The sequence below is a fragment of the Canis lupus genome, chromosome 16 (genome assembly GCF_048164855.1).
Source record: "Canis lupus baileyi chromosome 16, mCanLup2.hap1, whole genome shotgun sequence".
Taxonomy (NCBI): Eukaryota; Metazoa; Chordata; class Mammalia; order Carnivora; family Canidae; genus Canis; species Canis lupus.
Window position 1 is genome coordinate 59,961,251 of NC_132853.1, and position 20,111 is coordinate 59,981,361.

General features: G+C 56.0%; 1 protein-coding gene across 4 annotated transcripts in view; it reads left to right on the forward strand.

Annotated features, from left to right (window-relative positions):
* Positions 1-20,111, forward strand: part of RPTOR (regulatory associated protein of MTOR complex 1) — a 333,077-nt gene that overhangs the window by 289,638 nt on the left and 23,328 nt on the right. For all 4 annotated transcript variants that reach the window (XM_072781924.1, XM_072781925.1, XM_072781923.1 and 1 more), the window contains 4 exons: positions 4,154-4,272; positions 10,189-10,292; positions 10,793-10,976; positions 12,488-12,598. In XM_072781924.1, coding sequence (XP_072638025.1) covers positions 4,154-4,272; positions 10,189-10,292; positions 10,793-10,976; positions 12,488-12,598 — 518 coding nt within the window. The remainder of the gene's footprint in view (positions 1-4,153; positions 4,273-10,188; positions 10,293-10,792; positions 10,977-12,487; positions 12,599-20,111) is intronic.

Genomic DNA, 20,111 nt, shown 5'->3' on the forward strand with positions numbered 1-20,111 from the left:
AAGTTCTGTGACCCTGACATCACCTCAAGCGTGTTCCCAGCAATGGATCCGAGCTGGAGCTGGGCTGGGGTGGGAAGAGCCGGGATCTAAGCTCTGCGCCGGCCTGGAGCCGGGCCCAGGTTCCGATTCTTCCACTCGCTCAGCATCTGGGGGTCGGGGCCACTGCCCACATCTCCGGTCCCCTGGGGGCCCTGCTGGCCTGAGCCCGCTCGTCCCCGTTGCATCGTGATCGGCCAGGAACTAGCATGTCCTCCTTCCGTCTCCCTCTGTCCCCCCACCTCGAGAAGCCCTAACAGAGGAGGTCCTTGGGGCCCCAGGGCCGCAAGGTGTGAGCATGAAGAGCAGAGGGCCGGGGAGAAAGCGGGGCCATCAGCCAGGAGGAGGGGCCGTGCGGTTGTCGCCAGAGGAGCCGCGCACGGTCCCAGGGAAGGTTTTACAGCCCATTAGTTTGATTTCTTGCTGCCGGAGAACGGTGGGGAGAAAGCGAACGGCGTTGTTCTCCGACGCCACAACATCAGTTACATCTTTATGGCCACAACCTTTGATGAAAGGCCATCATTACGTGTGTCTCGCCGGGACCCTGAGGCACGTCGCTGGCAGGACTGTGCAGACACGGGGGCCACCCGCACTCGGCGGTCTCGCCCTCCGCGCCCCTCCCACGGGCAGAGGCAGGAAGTCAGGGGGCTCCTGACGGGGCTCCGTCCCCGGGGGCGTCACAGACTGGGGACGCGGAGGCCCCAGGGCTCGGGCGCTGGGTGCTGGGCCGGGCAGAGGCTGTCAGCCTCGTCGGCCCTAAGGGGTCAAAGTCCGGCTTCTCTTTCCTCCGAGCGGTGCAGCCAGCCCTGGGGCCTTCTGGGAGCCGGAGTTGGCTACAGAGCTCCGAGCACATTTTCCTACATTTTATGCTATTTGGGAAGTTGTGGCCATTGCTCTGAAAAATAAATGTAAAACCATTAGTTATGATCTTTTATTACTTTTGGTCTAGACGTGGAAATAGGTTCTCAGCTCATGAGGAAGGAGCTGAGTGAGTGCCAGACCCAGGCGTCCTTCCTGAGCCTTTCACAGCCAGAAGCCTCCAGAAGGCCACTCGGGTGTCCTCCAGCAGCCCGGGGGCTCCAGCCTCTGCTGTGCTCACAACCTTGGTGCGTTGGCAGCAGGTCTCAGAGCAGGGTGGTCTGTGCAGCAGGGGGGCCAAGGGAGCCTGGAGGCCAGACTGAGGGAGGAGGTGAAATGCACTGAGCACTTCTCCACACCAGTTGCATGTTTTCACCAGCAAATACTTACCTCATTCATTGTAGCCAGACTCTGGCCAACATCAGAGCCTTCTCCTTCTCTGCTGAGTCAAAGCTGAAATCTTCTGCAAGAAAGGCCACAGCAGTAATGAGGTGCCAGCAGTAATGAGGTCCTTCCTAGGTGCGTGCCACCCCTTTCCTGGTGCCGGTCTCTGCTGCTCACCCCTCCTCGCGTTTCCACCAACGGCACTGCCGGGTGAGGGTCAGGTTGCTCGGGTGTCTGCTCTTGGAGGCACACAGGTCACCAGGCTCCTGAGCGCTGCGCCCGCCTCCCCCGCTGCTGTGAGTCCTCCCGCCCCCGGCCCGGCTGTGGTGACAGTGTGGTGGGTCATCTTAGTGCACCACTTCGCAACTCTGTCCCCTGTTGGCGGCGCTCTGGGGAATCTGAGCCCAAAACTAATGGGGTTGTGGGGGAGCTAGAACCTCACGCAGTAGCTGTGATGACTTCGAGGGGCCTTCCTAAGAGCCTCGCCCCATTAGGGGCCCGGCCGTCCTTCCCCCTCCTGAGCACGCCACACCCGTGAAGGTGCAGCGGCCGGTCCCCATAGGCCCCAAACCCCCAGCCCTCACGGAGGTGACTGGGGAGCCACATCTTCGTGGACGGTCCTCACGTCTCACAGGCCCAGTGCCTGCTGCTGGGCGCTCCGCTACAATACATAAGGGGCCTGGGAGTTCCTCCGGGAGGCTCGGGGCCCATTTTACCACACAGCTTCCTCAGACTTGGGTTGTAAATCCGGAGTCAGGGTCGGAGGTGCTCATCCATTCCTGCGTCTAAGTTAAAGTGTGCAGGGAAAGGGTGCACGTCACCCGGCGCGGGCTCCTCCCCAGGGAGAGTGTCCTCAGCAGAGCTCTCACCGTCCGAAGGGCAGATGCCTACCCAGCCCGTCCCCCGAGGGGCCCTGCCTGACCCCCTGGGCCACGCAGCCGTGGGACCCTCCGTCCTTCCAGGGCAGCCCAGCGGCCTCCCAGCCCCCGTGGCCCTGCCTGTCTGCGGGGTCCCCACGAGGCCTCCTCGGGAGCTGGGAGCTCCCTGCATCCCTACACAGCAGGTGTGTGCAGCCATGTGGCCTGAGCGCACCGTCCCTGTGGTAGCGGGCAGTGCCGCCCCCAAACGAGAGGCTGTGGGCTGAGGTGAGCAAAGATGCGTGACCCTCCACTTCACCCAGCCTGCCTCCAATTTGCACGGTCGGGTGCCACTTGTTCCGTGTGGACAGAGACGCTCCGTCCTCTGACAGCACGCTCACGCTTCACAGGGTGAGCAGGGCTGTGCTGGGAGCTGGCCAGGCCATGACCTGGGGTCTTGACTGATTCAAATTAATACCCTTTTCAGGGCACCTGTAGGGGCTCAGTCGATGAAGTGTCTGCCTTGGGCTCAGGTCGTGATCCCGGGGTCCTGGGGTGGAGCCCCATGTCAGGGAACCCGCTTCCCCCCATCTCTCTGCCTGCTGTGTGTGTGTATGCACTTGCTTGTGCACGCATGCGCGCTCTCTCTCTCTCTCTCTCTCTCTCTCTCTCTCAAATAAATAATAAATATTAAAAAAAAACAAGCAAATAGTGCTCTTTTCATCACTTTCTGTGGCTAAATAAGCATTTGTCAACAAACTGTCTGGCCTCCCACAGTTGCATGCTGCTGTCTCCCATCCATCATGCCATCTGTGTCCAGCCCCTGGGCTCACCCCAGCAGAAAGCAAGGGTGCAGTGTCCACGCGGCACTCCCCACTCCCGGCCGTGGCTCCTTCCTTGCCTGTCCAGACCCAGCATGGTGCAGACCCCACTGCACCCAGAGGCCTGCACCCACGTCTTCTGTACCCTCAGGCCCTGAGCCATCCCTCTGCTCTCTCTGGTTTGCACGCCCAGGTCATGGTCGTGCCACTTCTCCAAATGCTCCATGCAATTCCATCACCTCTGTGCCAGTCCAGCGTTTGCTGACTTTCCTCCAGGAAAGTCTTTGCCAGGAGAGCAATCCTGCTTCCCCTGCGTGCAGCCCACTGTGTGCCTCTTCTGTAAAGCCATCCTGACTCCTCGCCTCCTGGCCCCACTTCCTGACAGAAAGAATCCCTTACTGGAGCTGTCACAGCAGCACGGGGCGTTGTAGAAGCGGCCTTGGCCTGAATGTCAGACAGGAGAGCACTTGCTTCCCTCATCCCCTGGACACCAGGCCTCACTGTCCCTCTACAGTGCCCAGGGATAGTGCCTGTGGCCAAGATCATGAGGGCAGAGTAGGGCTGAACAGATTCCTGGGTGAGGCCTTCAGAGACAGTCCCTCCTTCGTGTCTGTGATGCACCCTGTCTCATCTGCTGAGGTGCCCAGGCCCATGTAGAGAACCCACCCAGAAGTGTTGTGGGTGCCTGGTGGGGACCTGGAGAGCTTGGGTCACATCATGCACACCCTTCCTGATTTCCTGGGAACTCAGGACAGTCTTTGTGCAGTGTGTGGATAAGACTCAGTGAGTCACAGCCCGAGCATGCTCTGAATGTGAGACAGGTGTACATGGGGCTCCCAGCCAACACACGCACCTAACATAGACTGTGACGGCTCCTTGAAACCTGAACGTGAAATCAGCTGGTCTTTGGGAGCTAGGTGGTGCTGTCCAGTCAGCCAGGGCTTCAAGGAAGGCCAGCATTTTCTAACTCACTTTTCCTTCTAGAAAAATCCAGCCCCCCTCCCCCCACCCCAATGTCATCAAGCCTATTGACCAGTTGGGATTTCTGGACCCCTAAGCAAACAGCCAGAAACAAGCCTCCCATAGTCTGCAGCTCTTTGAAGCGCCCGTTCTTGGCAGGAGCTGCGTCTTCAGACACCGGCCAGACAGACAGGGGACGGCTATTTCTTACTAAAACATCTCCTTTCTCTTTCCCAGGAGTCTCCTTTAACAGTGTTTACACGCAGATTTGGAGAGTCTTACTGCATCTGGCTGCGGATCCCTATCCAGACGTTTCCGACTTGGCCATGAAGGTGCTCAACAGCATTGCTTACAAGGTATGTGTGATGTGTCCTCAGCAAAGCTCTCAAGCTCATAGTCTTAGTGACGGATATTCATGCGGGGACCTGCAGGCTCAATCGGGCCTACGCTGTGGGTTAGAGCCTTCTGACGGGCAGTTCACAGCATACCCTGACCTCTGTTTACCTCCTGCTTCAACCTGGCCATATCAGGGCACCAGGATATTAGGTGGGGGCTGCCATTATCCTCGTGATCATGTCGGGGTCTGTGTGGTCTTGTAGTGATGTCCCCTTTTGGAACCAGCTTTTGGTGCCTTTTTTTTTTGATCCTCATTACCCCACTCCTTTTGCTTATTTTGAATGTAACTTGCTTCTCTGATTCTAGTTTCTTAAGATGGAACCTGGGGGTCATTACCTTTGCCTGAGAGCATGTAACACACAGAGGTGCCTGGAGACCTTGTTTTCTCTCTGAGACGTGGGATGGCCCCCTGGCCGTGGCTAGTACCTTTCATCAGGTGCCTCTGGTCATCCTCCCCCGACCCTTAGCCATTTGGTGATGAAACCAGTATTCGGATTATATAAGCTTGTTTTTTCAGTAGCTTTTACGTATACAACCTTACTAAAACCTGAATCCTTTGAAAATACAATGAGTGCCTAATCTTGAAATTTCACGACTGTAAATTCATCGCGGTAGACCTGGCGTCAGGCTGTCAAATCCATTTCTCTTAGGTGTCTCTCTCTAGCACGTAGAGCACAGAGACCACATCTCCGTGTCCTTTTAGATCATGTGTAAAGTGTGTGAGCCAGAGACGCCCCTCATCCCACTCCATGGTAATTAAACCTCATATGTGTAATCGCTCCTACCAGGCAGAGCCACAGCAGCAGATTACGGCAACTGGAAATACAGCCTTTCGTGCTTTCAGAACAGCGCGTTCTAGCGGAGCCTTATAAGTAGCTGGTGGCTTTCTGCCTGCTGTGCTGATCTAGGCTGACCCATCCGTCCCGGTGTGCATGGTGGGCACCCCCACTGGCATGCCCAAGCACAGGGACAGAGGGCGGAGTGGGCCTCCTCTCGAGTCCATGCCTCCCAGGAGCCCTGCCCTGGCACAACGCAGCCTGCATTTGTGAGAGCCTGAGTGCGTCCGTATGTGTGTGTGTGTGTGTGTGTGTGTGTGTCTGCACGCGTGCGCGTGTGTGCGCACGTTTATTATTAAGAGTAAACACTGCTACTGAAGGATTTGGAAGCATGAACATGAAGGAAACATTTTCTTGTCCTCAGTTTAATTTCAGAAATGTCTTGCTTTCTACTCCAGTAACTAAAGAGGAGATGACATTTCAATTTACAGAGAAATGGACCTACTTTTGATACTCAACTCTGAAGGCAAAACATTTTTTTTAAAGATTTTATTTATTCATGAGACACACAGAGGGACAAGCAGGCTCCCTGCGGGGAGCCCGATGAGCAACTTGATCCCGGGACCTGGGGATCACACCCTGCGCCAAAGGCAGACACTCAACAACTAAGCCACCGGGGTACCTCTGAAGGCAGATTTGTGTTCATCATGGTCAAAACAGCCTTACCACTCTGGAATGCCCCCACAGGATACCGTACTCAAATATAGAGATTGTTACCAGCTCAAGAACCCACAGCTCAGGAGCCCTGACCTAATTTCAAGTATTTACATTTCCTCTCCACACAGGCTTAGGGTTTGCATTTTGCCTGTAGTCTTTAACATGGAAAATTTCAAACCACGTAGAGGACAAAGGACATGATGACCCTTGGGAACCGCATCGCCCCCAACAACCTCCCTCATGCCACTCCTGCCACCTGTGGTTTACAGATAATACCGAGGAGGAAATTTCAAGCTACAGGTGTTCAAATGTCAGGGTCATGCGTAATAATCATCACTACTTTAAATATTTAGGAGAAAGTTTGTAAGCACATAAACTCACCTAGAAATAGTCCACCAGCGACTCCACACCCAAGGAGCGGAAATGCAATCGCTGCGTCTGCCTTGGGACACTCGCAGCCAAGTGCACCAGAGACCAGAGGTCAGGTGCACAGTTCGAAGCTGAACACCTTTCTTATAGACCAAAGGCCTAAGCGAGGGAGAAACAAGGAAGGTTGATATCCCCAAAACAGTACATTCCAGAGTACCACAAAAACCAGGAACAGAACCCGGCTCACGCTTTCATAGCGTTTAAAACCTGTTGTGGTCTCTGTCCTCCTCCACGTTGGCAGCCTCACTAGCACCCCGGGAACCTGCTATGCTCACACCGAATCCGATTTCATCCAGCGAGTTTGCGGTTAGCTTCCGGGCAGGCGTCGCGCAGCGCACCTGATGCGGGGACCCCCTCACTGGCACCTGCATCTGTCTGTCTGCGGGCTCTGTGGTATGTGTGTAAACGTCCTGACTTCTCTTCAAGCGAGTCAGATGGCCTTCGGCTCCCAGAGGTGGAGGTTCTCTGCACACCATTTCCCGCTGGAACCACCCTCTGCTGTTGGAAGCCCACCGGCTCCGGGGCCCATTTTACCACACAGCTGACTCAGAGGTGCCAGTGCTGTCTGTGCCCTCCCAGGCTTCTGCCCCACTGCTCCCCGCCGCCGCCACGAGGAGGAGGGACTCCTAGAACCGTCAGAGCAGGGAAGACCTTGCAAGCGGGAAATCACAGTCCTAGCGAACTGTTGTGACTGAGATGCATCTGTTCATAGTTTGAACCTTCCCATGCACCTGCCCCCTTCCCGCCTCCCTGCAGACCCAGGGTGACGCCATCATCCCTCAGACTGGCTTAGCTTACAGAAGTAGGCACTGTCCCTCCCTGAGAGTCGCTACCCCATGGGGCCTGCCCGGCTGGGTGCACAAACAACCCCAGGAGAGCAAGTCCCCTTGGGGATTCGGACTCAGTGGCTCTGGGGTGGCCGCTGGAAATCTGGTTCATGGAGACTCTGCTCAGGGCCCTGTTGTGTGTCCTACACAGGGACTCATGGCCATGAGGTACGGGGTGGCTCTCCAGGCACGTGGGTCCTGTTCTGGCACCAGCCTTGTCTGCAGAGATGGGCTCATGGTAGGACCTGCTCAATAGTAAACAGTAACCCTGTGAAGCAAGGTCAAGTATTAGTGTCTCCTTCCTCCTTCTCAGTCTGTACTCTGCACATGGTCTGGCGTGCACCGGCCCCGAAAGGGGGTAGGTGATACTCCCTGGCCTCGACCCTGCTGGCTTCTCTTCCTGGAGGACTGAGGCTTTGCCGACGCCCCTCAGTGACCATAGGGCAAGGCTCCTGGTCATCACCACTGCTGCCCTGAACACTCCCTGGGACTCAGCATTCCAGAGGGAGACTTATTTAGGAAACGTAGCTCATAGAGAAATCACTTCTTATCAGTAGACTCGTGCTTTCATAGGTGTCTTCTCAGTGATCAAGCATCCAGCAGGCTCTGCATCAGACTCAGTCCCAAATTACCTCTAAATGATCCTTGTGGGAACCACTTTCTCACACATGAATCCAGATCCTTGATGCACAATTGACGGTACAACCTCTGTGGTTCCTGGACTGCCCCCAGGAAAGAGCAGCTGAAAGCCTGCACCGGCGTCCTAAACCCGACTCTGTCCCACCCAGTTGGGAAATCCACTGTCCGAAGTCATCCACGCTGCTTTAGGTATTTTTCTCTGTGGTAGATGGTCCTTTGTGTCCTTGTGAGGTGATGTGTTCCGGTGGGAGAACCAGAGTAACGGGAGCACTCCAGGAGCTGGAGACGGGCTCGCTGCAACCCCAGGCTCCTGCTCCAGATGCCCCCATTAGCTACAGGGTCAGGGAGCATCGGCCGGCTCGGCTCGTGTGTGTGCATATGCACGTGCACGTGTCCCTGCGAACCATCTCCGTGTTTGCATTGGGCCAAGAGACTACATCTGACCTGAGAATCCGGCGTGTAACGAAGTAACGTTTGCTGCCCTCTGAGAGCGTGACCTGTAGCCGTGACCATCCCCGCCCAGCAGCCCTTGCACATCTGGCCTCGGTCACCTGTCAGGGCGGGCGCACCTGCCCCTCCAGCGGTCTCAGGGCCGTGTCCTGGAGTGCAGAATGACAGGGAGTCTTCACAGGAGAAGGACGAGCACAGGTGGGACGTGCTCACGGCCAGGCCCAGCCCTCCGTTCGGAGCCTACAGACTGCTGTTGCCCTTCTGCTGACCTCTGGCGGCATGCCTTCTGTGTGAACCCAGACGGCCGGGACTGGCACAGGAAGGAGCCACTGCTGACCGTGTCTCAGCTCCCCAGCTCACCACCATGCCCCCCATGCCCTGTGCCCCCAGACCAAGTCTGCAGACAGGCAGGTGTGTACACGCTCATCCCCACAGGCCTATGCCGCACACGTGATCAAGATCGAGTCCATGCATGTTGAACAGATCCGAGCCATTGGGCTGAAAAAGAAATCTTCGAAGTCTGAAGCCCTGTGATCACCAGCGTGAAGGCTGCCAGCACACTCATCGCTGTGGATTTGGAATCGTGTTGGCACGGACACGGAAGGAGAGCCGTGTGGCAGCCTTGGGTGTGGGCCCCCTGCCCCGGATGCCCCAGCAGAGGGACGTGGGGCCTCCTGAGAGGCAGCGGGTGGGCGGCAAGCCTGGGCAGGGCAGGCGGGAGGGCCTCGGGGGCCACGGGGAGATGGGGCTAGGTCTGCTAAGGTCTGCACGGCGGTGCAGAAGTTTTCTGTCTCCCCCCGCACCACCGCCTGCGTCTCCAGAATTTTTGGGAGACACATGGAAGTTGACAGCTTCTTAGAGGAGATTCTTCACTCTCCTTAGACCACTTAGGGCATCGCTTGGCTCTTGAGTTTTGGGCGGAAGGGAGCAGGCCAGATAATGTAAATATACAGCAAAAACAAGCTGACAAACAACATAACTTCTATAATTCAAAAATTTTTTTAATGATTTCAAAAGGTTGATTATGGTTCCATTTCCTTGCTGTTCTTACTTCAGAGCAGCGGATTATCAGGGAAGCACAGATGTTCTGTAAATGAGCAGCCTCATGGCCCTTTTGTTTTCTGCGATTTTCTGCCTGTTGGCTGAACGCAGGAGGGCCAGCATCCTGACCTGGGGGGGGGGGGGCGCTGCGCAGGGTGGCCCGACATCATCACCCACAAAGGTCGAGGTTCTTTTTTGCCCGGCAGCTCTTAAACAGTCTGGCAACAGCCGCGCTCAGGGAGCCCAGATGGCTGCGTCGGCCGCCACCTGCCCGCGTGTCACCTGGTGTGTCCAGAGCCAGCAGGGCCCGCCCAGCCACCCCGTGTGCCCGGAGCAAGACGCCAGGAGAGAACCCGGCAGATGGCGGGTCTGCCGTCCGAGGGGCGGTCAACACCCTCGTCGGCTCGGCACTTCCATGTGCCATGTTCCTCCGGCAGACAGCTGATTTCCCAATCCACACAAACTCTACTTTCAAAAATCAAAACAAAGCCACTTCCCCCTACATGCTAGTCTCAGGCTGGCACAAGTGCCTTTCTGCGATGAAATGTCAAATGCTGTACGTTTGTGGAGAAAGTTTCTAGAACCTGCTACCTCGTCTCTATCTGCTAAGCGCCACAACCAGGGACACGGCGTGAGTCCCTGAGGTGTAAAAACTGAAATAAAGACTGGGGTGGCATTCTCAGCCATCCCGGATGGGGTGCCAGGGCCCCAGCTCGCCGTTAACGCTGTGTGGTCTTGTGGCTACAGTTCCAGGAGGGCCTGCCCTCAGGCCTCCCTGGACTCCACAAGTGACTTCTAGAAAAGCGGGAGAACGTAGTTTTACCTGCAGGGTGATGTGGCGGGGGGGGATCACCCGGGCCCCCCATCAGTGTGCAGGACCTCCTGGGCCAAGGGGCCTCTTCTGCAGTCATGAAGCCACCACCCCGTCCTGCTGTCCGTGGCCGCCGGGGTTTCCAGCAGCTGACTGTCCACACCACGTGCCCCTTTGCTCTTGCAGGCCACAGTGAATGCCCGGCCCCAGCGCATCCTCACCACGTCCTCACTCACCCAGTCGGCGCCCGCCAGCCCCACCAACAAGGGCATCCACATCCACCAGGCGGGGTAAGTGCCTGCATCTGTCTCGTGCAGGCCCCTGGTGGGAAGCCTTCACTATCTTCCTTTGCATGACGAGATGCAACAGCAGATGCTTGGCCTGAGCCTGACTTCTGCCGCCAAGCAGAATTCTATAAGCAAGGGTCTGTTCCCTGCCAGCCGGTCACCAGCAGGCGGAGTCCCCTCTTAGGTCAGTGTCCACAGGCAGGAAGCAGCGAGCAGATGTGTGCCCCCACGCCCTCCAGGCCCTGGCTGGTTTGCTTAGGCTGTGTGCAGCGTGCCTGGGGCCACCCTGGCTTTCCAGGGAAACGACAACTGGAACCCACAGGCAGGGCCCAGAAGGGCCATCAGCGTGGGTGGCTGGTGTCAGTCTGGAGGCATAGGGATGTGTCGGGCATGTGAGGATGTTTTGGGCCCTGAACTAGGTCAGTTGGCAGTATCTAGGTGGGTGGCATGAGGACCGGGTATTTTGTTTGGGTAAAGCACAGCATTTCTTCCCCTACTGACAGGGGCTCCCCGCCAACATCCAGCGCCAGCAGCTCCAGCCTGACCAACGATGTGGCCAAGCAGCCAGTCAGCCGAGACCTGCCCGCGGGCCGTCCTGGTGCCCCTGGCCCCGCTGGGGTGCAGTACACGCCCCACTCTCAGCAGTTCCCCCGCACGCGGAAGATGTTTGACAAGGGCCCAGACCAGGTACCCTCGAACCCTTCCCTGGCACCCATTCTAGTGAGTGTAGGTGCTGAGCATCACATCCCTCAGTGTGAGCCAAGATTTGACACCAGGACGGGGGGGGGGGGGCCTCCACAGCCTGCACCCCCAGCTGTGGCTCTCAGTTTGTCCCATCACGGCTGAGCAGATGTCCCAGGGTCCTCCCTTCTGGGGCCTTTTGTTGTCGGCTCACTGTTCCGGCACCTTCCATGTAGCCAAGTAAGCACATGGAGCTAATCTGCTTTCTCCCTTCGCGGCTGAGTAGCATTTTCCTCCACTGGACATGGCAGCTGCCGTGCAGAAGTGCCTGTTCCGAGTGGGTTGTTTGCTTTCTCCGCAAACATCCTGTTATTGCCACATAAGGAGCTGCAGTCTCTGCCTCAAAGCTGGAAAGAGACTCCAGGCGCGGGAGGAATTGGTGTCTTCGTTGGCCTGGCTGCTGTAAACCCATAAGCTGTGGCCTTGGCCGCTTGTCCAGACGGTGTGCCGCTCTACTGGACAAGGACGCAGTCTGGAGGGGCCATTCAGGACACGCCAAGGGAGCCAGGCTGCTGTGGAGACTGGAGCAAAAGCACATACGGTGGTAGTTTCTACACGTGCCCCTGGCCCCTCGCCCGCCCTGGCTTTCAAGGCCTCCCGCCGTACTGGGTGGAGCAAACATGGCCACAAGTGCCCGGTGGGAGGTTCGTCCTCCTGGCAGGACCTTGACATGGGTCCGTCAGACTGGAGCACCTGGGCATAGGGGGCGCTCACTGCCCTGGGGGCCGGGAGCCCAGGAGCCTGGCCCAGCAGAGCAGCGCAGGTTCCCACAGCAGTCGGGGGTGAGACCCTGTCACTGAGTCCCAGCTGTCAGACTTTCCACCAGGCGAGGCTCCCCTGGATAACAGGGCTCCTCTCTGACGGACGCCTTCCGTTCCCCCCCCCCCCCCCCCCGTGCATCGCGGGCCTTGCCGTGCCCAGCTTCGTACAGTGATGCGAACTCCCACCCTCGCCCCCCTGGTCCCCGTAGGCCGTGCTGTGGGAAACAAATGTGTTGTCCAGTAGAGCAGCACCAAGCAGTTGAGGTCTTGATACTTGCGTGTCCCTCCCGTGCAGGAGCTACTTTGCACAGGTGGGTGCCAGGGTGCCAGAAGCCCCTGCCCTCCAGGCCATAGAGGCCTCAGGCCCTGCTGACCTCATGGCGCCTGGCCTGAGCATCCGATTTAAGAGTGACAGGCTCTGCATCCCAAGCCACTGTGGCCGGCCCCGAGGGAACCTGGTCCCCTGAGCACAGATTTGATGGCCCTCCCTGACACAGGTTCCCTGGAGCCCTGGCCATGCGTTCAGAGTCCCTGGCCACCAGGATGCAGAAGCGAGGCCAGCAGAGAAACGTTCTTAGCAGCCAGACCACTGCCTTTTGTCTCCTTGCAAGTCCTCTCGAGCTCACAAACAAGTGTGTGGAGTGTGTGACTGTTCTTCCTGTTTTCTCTCCCCCTCCCCCCGAAACGCCCCTGAAGACCACCGACGATGCAGATGATGCCGCTGGACACAGAAGCTTTGTCTCGGCCACAACACAGACTGGCTTCTGTGACTGGAGCGCCCGGTACTTCGCCCAGCCTGTCATGAAGGTAGTGTGCGCCTCCGCTCCGGGTACCAAGTGGGCCTCCCGTCTGTGCCCTCGCACAGACACTGGAGTCGGTCAGAGCCCTGCCTTGGCTCCCTCCGTCCCCTCCTTCCCCAGGAGCCTCGACCTCTGGCCTGAGCTGTCTGAGCCCCCTGCTCATGGCCAGACCCAGCTGGTCACTCTCGGTGGCTCCCGCCAGCCCAGCCACCGACCCTCTGGGGCTCCTGACCCGTCACATTACAGCTACTGATGGGCGCCCTAGACGGCCGTCATGGTAGCTGATGTAACAGTCAAAACAGCAAAAGGAACAGACTTCATTTACCCTCCTGTCTTCTCAAAGAAACCAAGGCAGCCTGCCCTCTCAGAGGACAACTGAATCTGTCCACTCGGCAAGGCCGCCAGGCCTGGAGACCCTCCTGGTGAGGACGGCCCGGGGCGTGGGCTCTGGCTGCTCGGCCGGAGAGCAGGCTTGTCCCGAAGACCTGCCTGCTGGGGCTAATTCCAGCGCGCCCGGGCCGCTTGTGGAGCCTGGCACTCAGGTGTCCTTCTCCCCTGGCCCTGACGGGAGACGTGTCCTGTCGTGCCAGATCCAAGCCGCATGTCCAGGGGTCAGTGTGGGGCCAGCAGCGCTTTGTCCTGCTGCTCTTCGCCAGGAGTGCCGACTTTCCCATGAAGCACATTCTTAGAAAACTTTCTTCTTCTTTCGTAAAGACCATTGAAATCATGGTTTACTCTTGGTTGTGTATCAAGCTACACATCCAAGCAGTTTCCTTGAGGAGTAACCTGGACCCTTTATGACAACTCTCATCCTGCTTTTCTTTGCCCATAAAGATGCTATTTGTTGATAAAAACACAAGGCGGTCCTTGTCCGTGCCTGAGGCAGAGGACAGAGTTCTAGTTTGCTGAGCCCCTTTGCTGACAAGGCAGACATCTCTCTTCCATTTTTGAATTGAACCCGACTCCCAGAAAACGGTTTAGCGGTAAAGTGTCAGAAGCCATGAGCAGCCGTTCCCTTCAACCTGGTAACTCGTTTGCTGAGACACCGACCCAAGGAAATGATCAGAGTCGTGGATGATCTGGGTGTTATTTATCTCATGAAATCTAGGATCCTCCTGAAGGCCCAGCACGGAGAGGAGGGCTTAACACTCAGGAAATATTTGATGCTTATTGTTTTAAAAATTAAGCTTTAAAATTGGAATCTTAAGGAAATATGCTAAAACTTTTAAAAAGGGAAAAGAGCAGGACATAAATTGGCTACAGGGAGATCCCCGTTGGAAACACTGTGCACATCCGTCTGTGCCCAGAAAACGCTAAAGCAGCCGCCCCATGGCAGGTGGCGGGTGACGTGTAGGCGTGGCACCTAGCGTGTTTATCCACGGCTGTCTCCCCTGTGTTTTCCATACTAAGCACCAAGCTGCTTTACAGTCAGAACAAAAGTATGAATGCAGCAAGCGCAAGGGGCGGCCACGGCCTGTGCTGGTCTTCGGGCTTTCTGCGCCCTGCCCACTGCCACCACCCGGGCCCCTCGCTAAGAAGGGAGCAAGCGAGCGAGCAGATGCTGGAATTTGCAGCAGCTGCGGCCGTGGGCAGCAGGCCGACCCTAGAACTCTGGTCTGGTCTGCTCTGAGGGACAAGGGTTTGTCCAGGTCTGCAGGAGCTCAGTCTCCCTGACAGTCTCCTCCTCACGGGAGCGAGGCCAACAGGTTAGGGCCCGGGGCCTGCCCTGCCGGGGGTTGTCTTAGGGTGATGAGCAGCTCCTTGGGCCGTCTGAGAGGCACCCGGCCCTGCCGTCCTTGGTGACAGCAGGGAGGAGGGGCATAGGTCCGCAGGCTCGTCCTCTCACCAGTGAGTGTCCTTGGCCACCTGGGGCGGGGGCAGTGGCGTCAGCCCCCGCAGGGCCGCTTCCTGAGCGCAGGCCTGAGGTTTGCTCCTGTGCTTCTCATGGGCACACCCGCACCCCACACCCCTGCCCCGTCCCTCTGTAGCTGCAGGTCAGGGGGGGACGGGGTGACACCCGGAGTGGGGATGCTGCAGGGGGCCTGGGAAGGAGGGCCCTCGCCGGTGTCACTCCCACCTGGCCCGCGGGAGGCGGTCAGGAAGTCCTGCTAACCCTCTGCCAGGCTCTCGGGTGATGGTCACTTGAAGTGACGCGCGAGGCCTCCCGGTCGGAGGTGAGCCCGTCGCGATGGCCTTTGTCCGTAGCTGCTGGTGGCGGCTAAGATGTGAGGTGGTCCGGCGCCCGAGTAACTTCTCCCTCGCGTTAACTAGAAACCATTTCTAAATGTCAGAAGAAGATGCATTTTTATTTCTTTGTAATTTTTTTAAAAGTTGTTCTCCCCTGTTTTCTGGGTGCCGTTCACAGGGGTGTCCTTTTATTAAGTTAATTCATCATCTAACGACATGCGTGCAATACATGCGTTAGGAGCGTTTTTATCAGCCTGTTTCACACATAAACTAAGAACAGCTCATAGCTAGGCTTGTACCTCAGAAGTCAGAGCCCTAAACCGCCTCAGAGAGCAGAACTGTCCTCCGCGTGATGGCTCACAAGCATCCCGCAGCTCGCGCTTGGGGGGCCCGGGGGGCCCACAACGTGGCGGCCAGGACGCTTTCTGTTGGCTTTTTGTCTCTTCACCGCCTGATTCTGTTCAGGTCTGCATGGCCAGAAAGAACGGTTCCGGAGGTGGCTCTCCCGTGACTGAGGAAGGAACCGTCCCCTCCCTCCGCTGGTTTACAGGGCTCGCATCTGCCTTGGAAAGACTGTTTAAAAACCGCCTGTCATGTGCTTTTAAAAAAAAAAAAAAAAGATACATTGAGATTTATTCTGGCTACAAAAGTAATAGATTTTTTTCCTTCAGGTTGGCAGAGTGGAGACTGATTTTACCCAGAGGCGGGCTCTCGGGAGTGCAGGGAAATAGGAGCTCTCCGCCACTGTTGCTGGTGGTAAAACGCTAGCTTGCTGTAGAGCAGTTCACTGGTGGTTCTCGAAATCAGAAATGGCTTCGCCCTAAAATACCCACAGCCCTCTTCTGAGAAAGAGATCCTAAAAAACTAAAATGATTTGTAAGAGCAAAAAGTTGAAAATAAAACAAAACAAAAAATCCATCATTAATTAGGAGGAGCGCGAGTTAAGACCACTGTGTTCGTGCGATAGAGCTGCACGGCCCCTACCGTGAGCCGCCCTGCCTGAGGACACGTGTGGAGTCCTTGTTAGCGAAGGTAGATAATCCGATGGTCCCAAATGCTCGCACAGGTGCCATGGTGCCTAGTTGTGCACGAGCACGGGAGGAGGCCTCCAGGGCCACACATCACACTGCTCATGCTGTTCCTTCTAAAGGTTTGTTTACATGTTTGTTTGAGAAAAAGAGAAAGAGAATGCAGGAGCTGGGGGAGAGGCTGAGGGAGCAGGACAAGCAGACTTCCTACTGAGCGTGGAGCCCGGCACAGCGCTCGATCTCACGGCCCCAAGATTACGACCCGAGCCAAAACCAAGAGTCGGACCCCCAGCTGACTGAGCCACCCACGTGGCCCCGTACCGTTGCTTCCAGAGGGCAGGGACTATCCTTTCTACACTATACGCGTTCAGACTGTTTGAACTTTGTAGAGAACACAACTATTAGTGTCATGATTTAGAACAGATTAAACTATAACGTTTATTTACAGAAAGAGCTTTAAAAAGAGTCAGACTGTTTTAAGACCTCATATGCCGAGTGAATGTCGGTTTAACACGCACTCAGGCCCAAGAGCAGAGTGAAGGCTTTTCTCCAGGCAGAGGGCGCGGATCCTACACCCTGACCCAACTTAAGATTGTGTGTGACCGTGCTCGGGGGTAGATGCAGAACTTGCTTAGGTCTGCACATCCAGGAAGCTGTTTTTTTTTAAGTGTACTTAACTTTTTTTTTAACTCCGAAAATGAAAACGTAAAATAAAATGGAAGTCCCCCGTAATTCTCTCTCCATCTCTCTCTGTCTCTCCATCTCTCTCCCACACACACAGTTCTCTCTCCTGCCATTGGGATTATTACACACGTACAGCTTTGTGTGCTGCTTTTTGCACTTACGTGGTTATGAATATCAAACATTTTCTCATATCCTCAAATACTCTTGCACAGAAACGACTTCTCCTTTTTCTCTTCTTGTACATAAACCTCCAGGCACACAGAGCCTGAACATTGCCGTGGGCGCACCTTCACACCGGTTCACATCAGCTTAGTTTGCGGTGAGCCCGAACTGTGTCAGGAGGCCAGCCGGGGTCACATGGTCTCCAGTTCCTAAAACACAGGCCCCTGGTTCTTTCCTGGAAAGCTCGCTTGGAAACCAAACACATGTGTATTCCCCTCCGGCATCAGCAGGATGGACCAGGTGCTCGCTTTGTGATGGCAGCTGCATGAAGTGTCTGGTCGGGTGGCAGGGAGACAGCCAGCACCCTCCACTTGCTTCCACGCGGCCACGCCAGGAGGACGGGGGCTCCCACTTCCTGCCACCTGGGGGCCACTTCCGCCCCTCTGCCTGTCTTCCCACCTGCTGGCCTCATGCCAGGCGCCTGCGTGTCTTGTAAATCACCGCTGGATTGTAAACCACCGGGGCCAACAGATGTTTGGTTGTCAGCTATGTTCTTTCTCTAAAACAAACATTCCTTAAACCAAAGCGTTTAAAGAGTAAATACCTACACAAATGGGAAGAAATCACATGTTCACGGGTCGGGTGACTTCTTAACAGCAGGTCCCCAAATAGACCCACAGAGTCCACGTGAGGCTGGTGAAAATCTCAGCTGCCCCTTTTTTTGCAAAAACTAACAAGCTCAGACTAAAATTCAGATGGAAATGCAGGAGTCCCAGAATAGTGCTTACGAAAAATATCATAAAGGACAAACAAAATAAACAACTCAGGCTTCCCGTTTTCAAACCTTGCTACATAGTTGCAGGAATGGGGACAGTGTGGTGCTGTCTCAAGGGCAGGTACGCAGGAGCACCTGGGTGGCTCAGTGGTTGAGCGTCTGCCTTCGGTTCAGGGCATGATCCCGGCGTCCCAGGATCAAGTCCCGCATCCAGCTCCCTGCGTGGAGCCCGCTTCTCCCTCTGCCTGTGTCTCTGCCTCTCTCTCTGTGTCTCTCATAAATAAATACTTACATACATACAAGACCCAAATGCTGAAAAATACAAAACAGCGATGAAACAAATTGGCAGAGACCTAGTGCATGGAAGGCGCACTCCTGGGCCAGAGGGCTCAGTGATGTGCGGGTGTCAGGAGCCCCTAACCTGGGCACAGGTCAATGCCGTCCCACCGAACACCCCAACAGGTTTGTTTTCATCAACAACCCTGTTGTAAAGTTTATGGGAAGAAGCTAAGAAACTAAAATAACCAAAGAAGTTTTGTCACAGAGCTCAGTTGGAGGACTCGCACCGTGTGATCTCAAGAGTCACTGTGACATCAGTCATGAGTGGAATGGGGAGGGCAGACACAGGGACCAGTGGGGCCGAACGGAGCCCCGCAATGGAGCCATGGTGCATCCCACCGATCTTCCACAAAGCTACGGGCGGGGGGTGGTCTTTCCAGCAAGTGTCATTGCAGTGACTGGACATCGGTTTGCCCAGAAAAAGAACATCACTCCATCTCCCACACCATATTCAGAAACCAACTCGAAGAGCATCGCCTTGTGCTATGGAAACTTCTGGAAGCCCCCACTGGCCTGTTAGGCAGTGTTTCCTTGAGAAGCACAAAAAGAACAAGCCACACATGAAAAAAAAAATGGTACATGGGTTTCATCACATTAACTGCTTTTTGAACGTCGGTGTTAAAATCATGAAAACATAAGCCACAGCCTGGAGAAGAATATTGTAAAATACGTATCTGGTAAAGTTCCGGCATTGAAAGCACAAAGAGCCCCCAAAACTCCGTACGAGGACAGCCCCAGTGGCCAGTGGTTCAGTGCTACCTTCAGCCCAGGGCGTGATCCTGTGATCCTGGGGTCCTGGGATCGAGTCCCACGTCGAGCTCCCTGCATGGAGCCTGCTTCTCCCTCTGCCTGTGTCTCTGCCTCTCTCTACGTATCTCTCGTGAATAAATAAATAAAATCTTAAAAAAAAAAAAAAAACCTCCATACAGAAGGAAATAAGGCAATTTCAAACAACCGACAGAAGGGGGGCACAGATGTTTTCCCAAAAAGGTGTGCGGACAGCAAAGGAGCCCTGAGAAGGTGTGTGGCCCTAAGGCGGGTGGCCGCAACCACAGGAGACAGCCAGCACGCTTCCATATGATGCTCACGTCTCAGATCTGTCGATCCCACGTGCTGACAGTGGGCGCAGAGCAGCTGACACTCGTCCCTTGTGCAGACGATGAGTATCCCAGACGCTCTGGAGACATCTGGCTGTTTCCTACAAGATGGACACATGTGATACAACCCAACACTCTAGACGGATATTCACCGGGGAAAAATGAAAACCCTCGTGTGTGTATCAATGGTGGCTTTGTTCATAATCACGACAAGTAGACAGAAGCCAGGTGTCCTGCACCTGATGCCTGAACTGTGATGGGGTCATAGAAAGAAATACCAGTCAGGGAAGCCCAGGTGGCTCAGTGGTTGAGCGTCTGCCTTCAGCCCAGGGTGTGACTCCGGGGTCCCGGGATGGAGTCCCACATCAGACTCCCCTCAGGGAACCTGCTTCTCCCTCTGCCTGGGTCTCTGCTTCTCTCTGTGTCTCTCAGGAATAAATAAATAAAATATTAAAAGAAACAAAGAAATGGCAGTCCTCTGAGAAGGTTTTCCAAAGGAACAGATACACAACACGGATGAACCTCGAGTGCGTTGTGCTTAGTGAAGAAGCCAGACGCCAGGGCTGCACACCGTGAGACCCATTTGCCCAGCATTCCACGAAAGCCAAAACAGAACGCCTGGGCGGAGGGAGGCCGACCGCCAAGGGGCACGGAGCAGAGCCGGGCTCTGTTGTCCACCAGGCAGCCTGAGCGGGAAGGTGTTGCACGGGGACTCTGCCGCCATTGACCTGACACCTGGCAGGAAGTGTAGTCAGATGGCGAAGGTGCCCGTGTCTGGGCCTCATGCACACAGGACAGCCTGACCCTCTCCTCTGAGTTTCTGCTGTCAGTGGCCACAGGACGGGGCCGCAGAGCAGGAGCGCGGTGTCGCATCCGCCACTTCTCTGCGTCAGAGCGACTTCTTGTTTGTGGCGGGGTAGGGTGGCTTGTCACAACGGGAAAAATCACACAACTGTCGGAGTGAAAAGCAGGTCCAGAGGCACGTGATGGTGTCATCAGAACAGGCCTGGTTTCTGGGTGGAAACAGAGCTCAGGTCCGAGTGCTTAGCATCAAGGTAATGCATCTTTCCCAGGGTCTGTCTCCCCGTTTGCTGTTGGGGGGCCCACTGGTCCTTGCCCCCAGTTGCTCCAGGGATAGGCCAGGCCTAGGGCCCCAGGCCCCCCATCTCTGGGAGGCTTCTGGGGCGTTGGTTTCTGTGTGGGAGCCTGGAGGTGCCGGGGCTGATGTCACGGCCCTCGTCACCCACG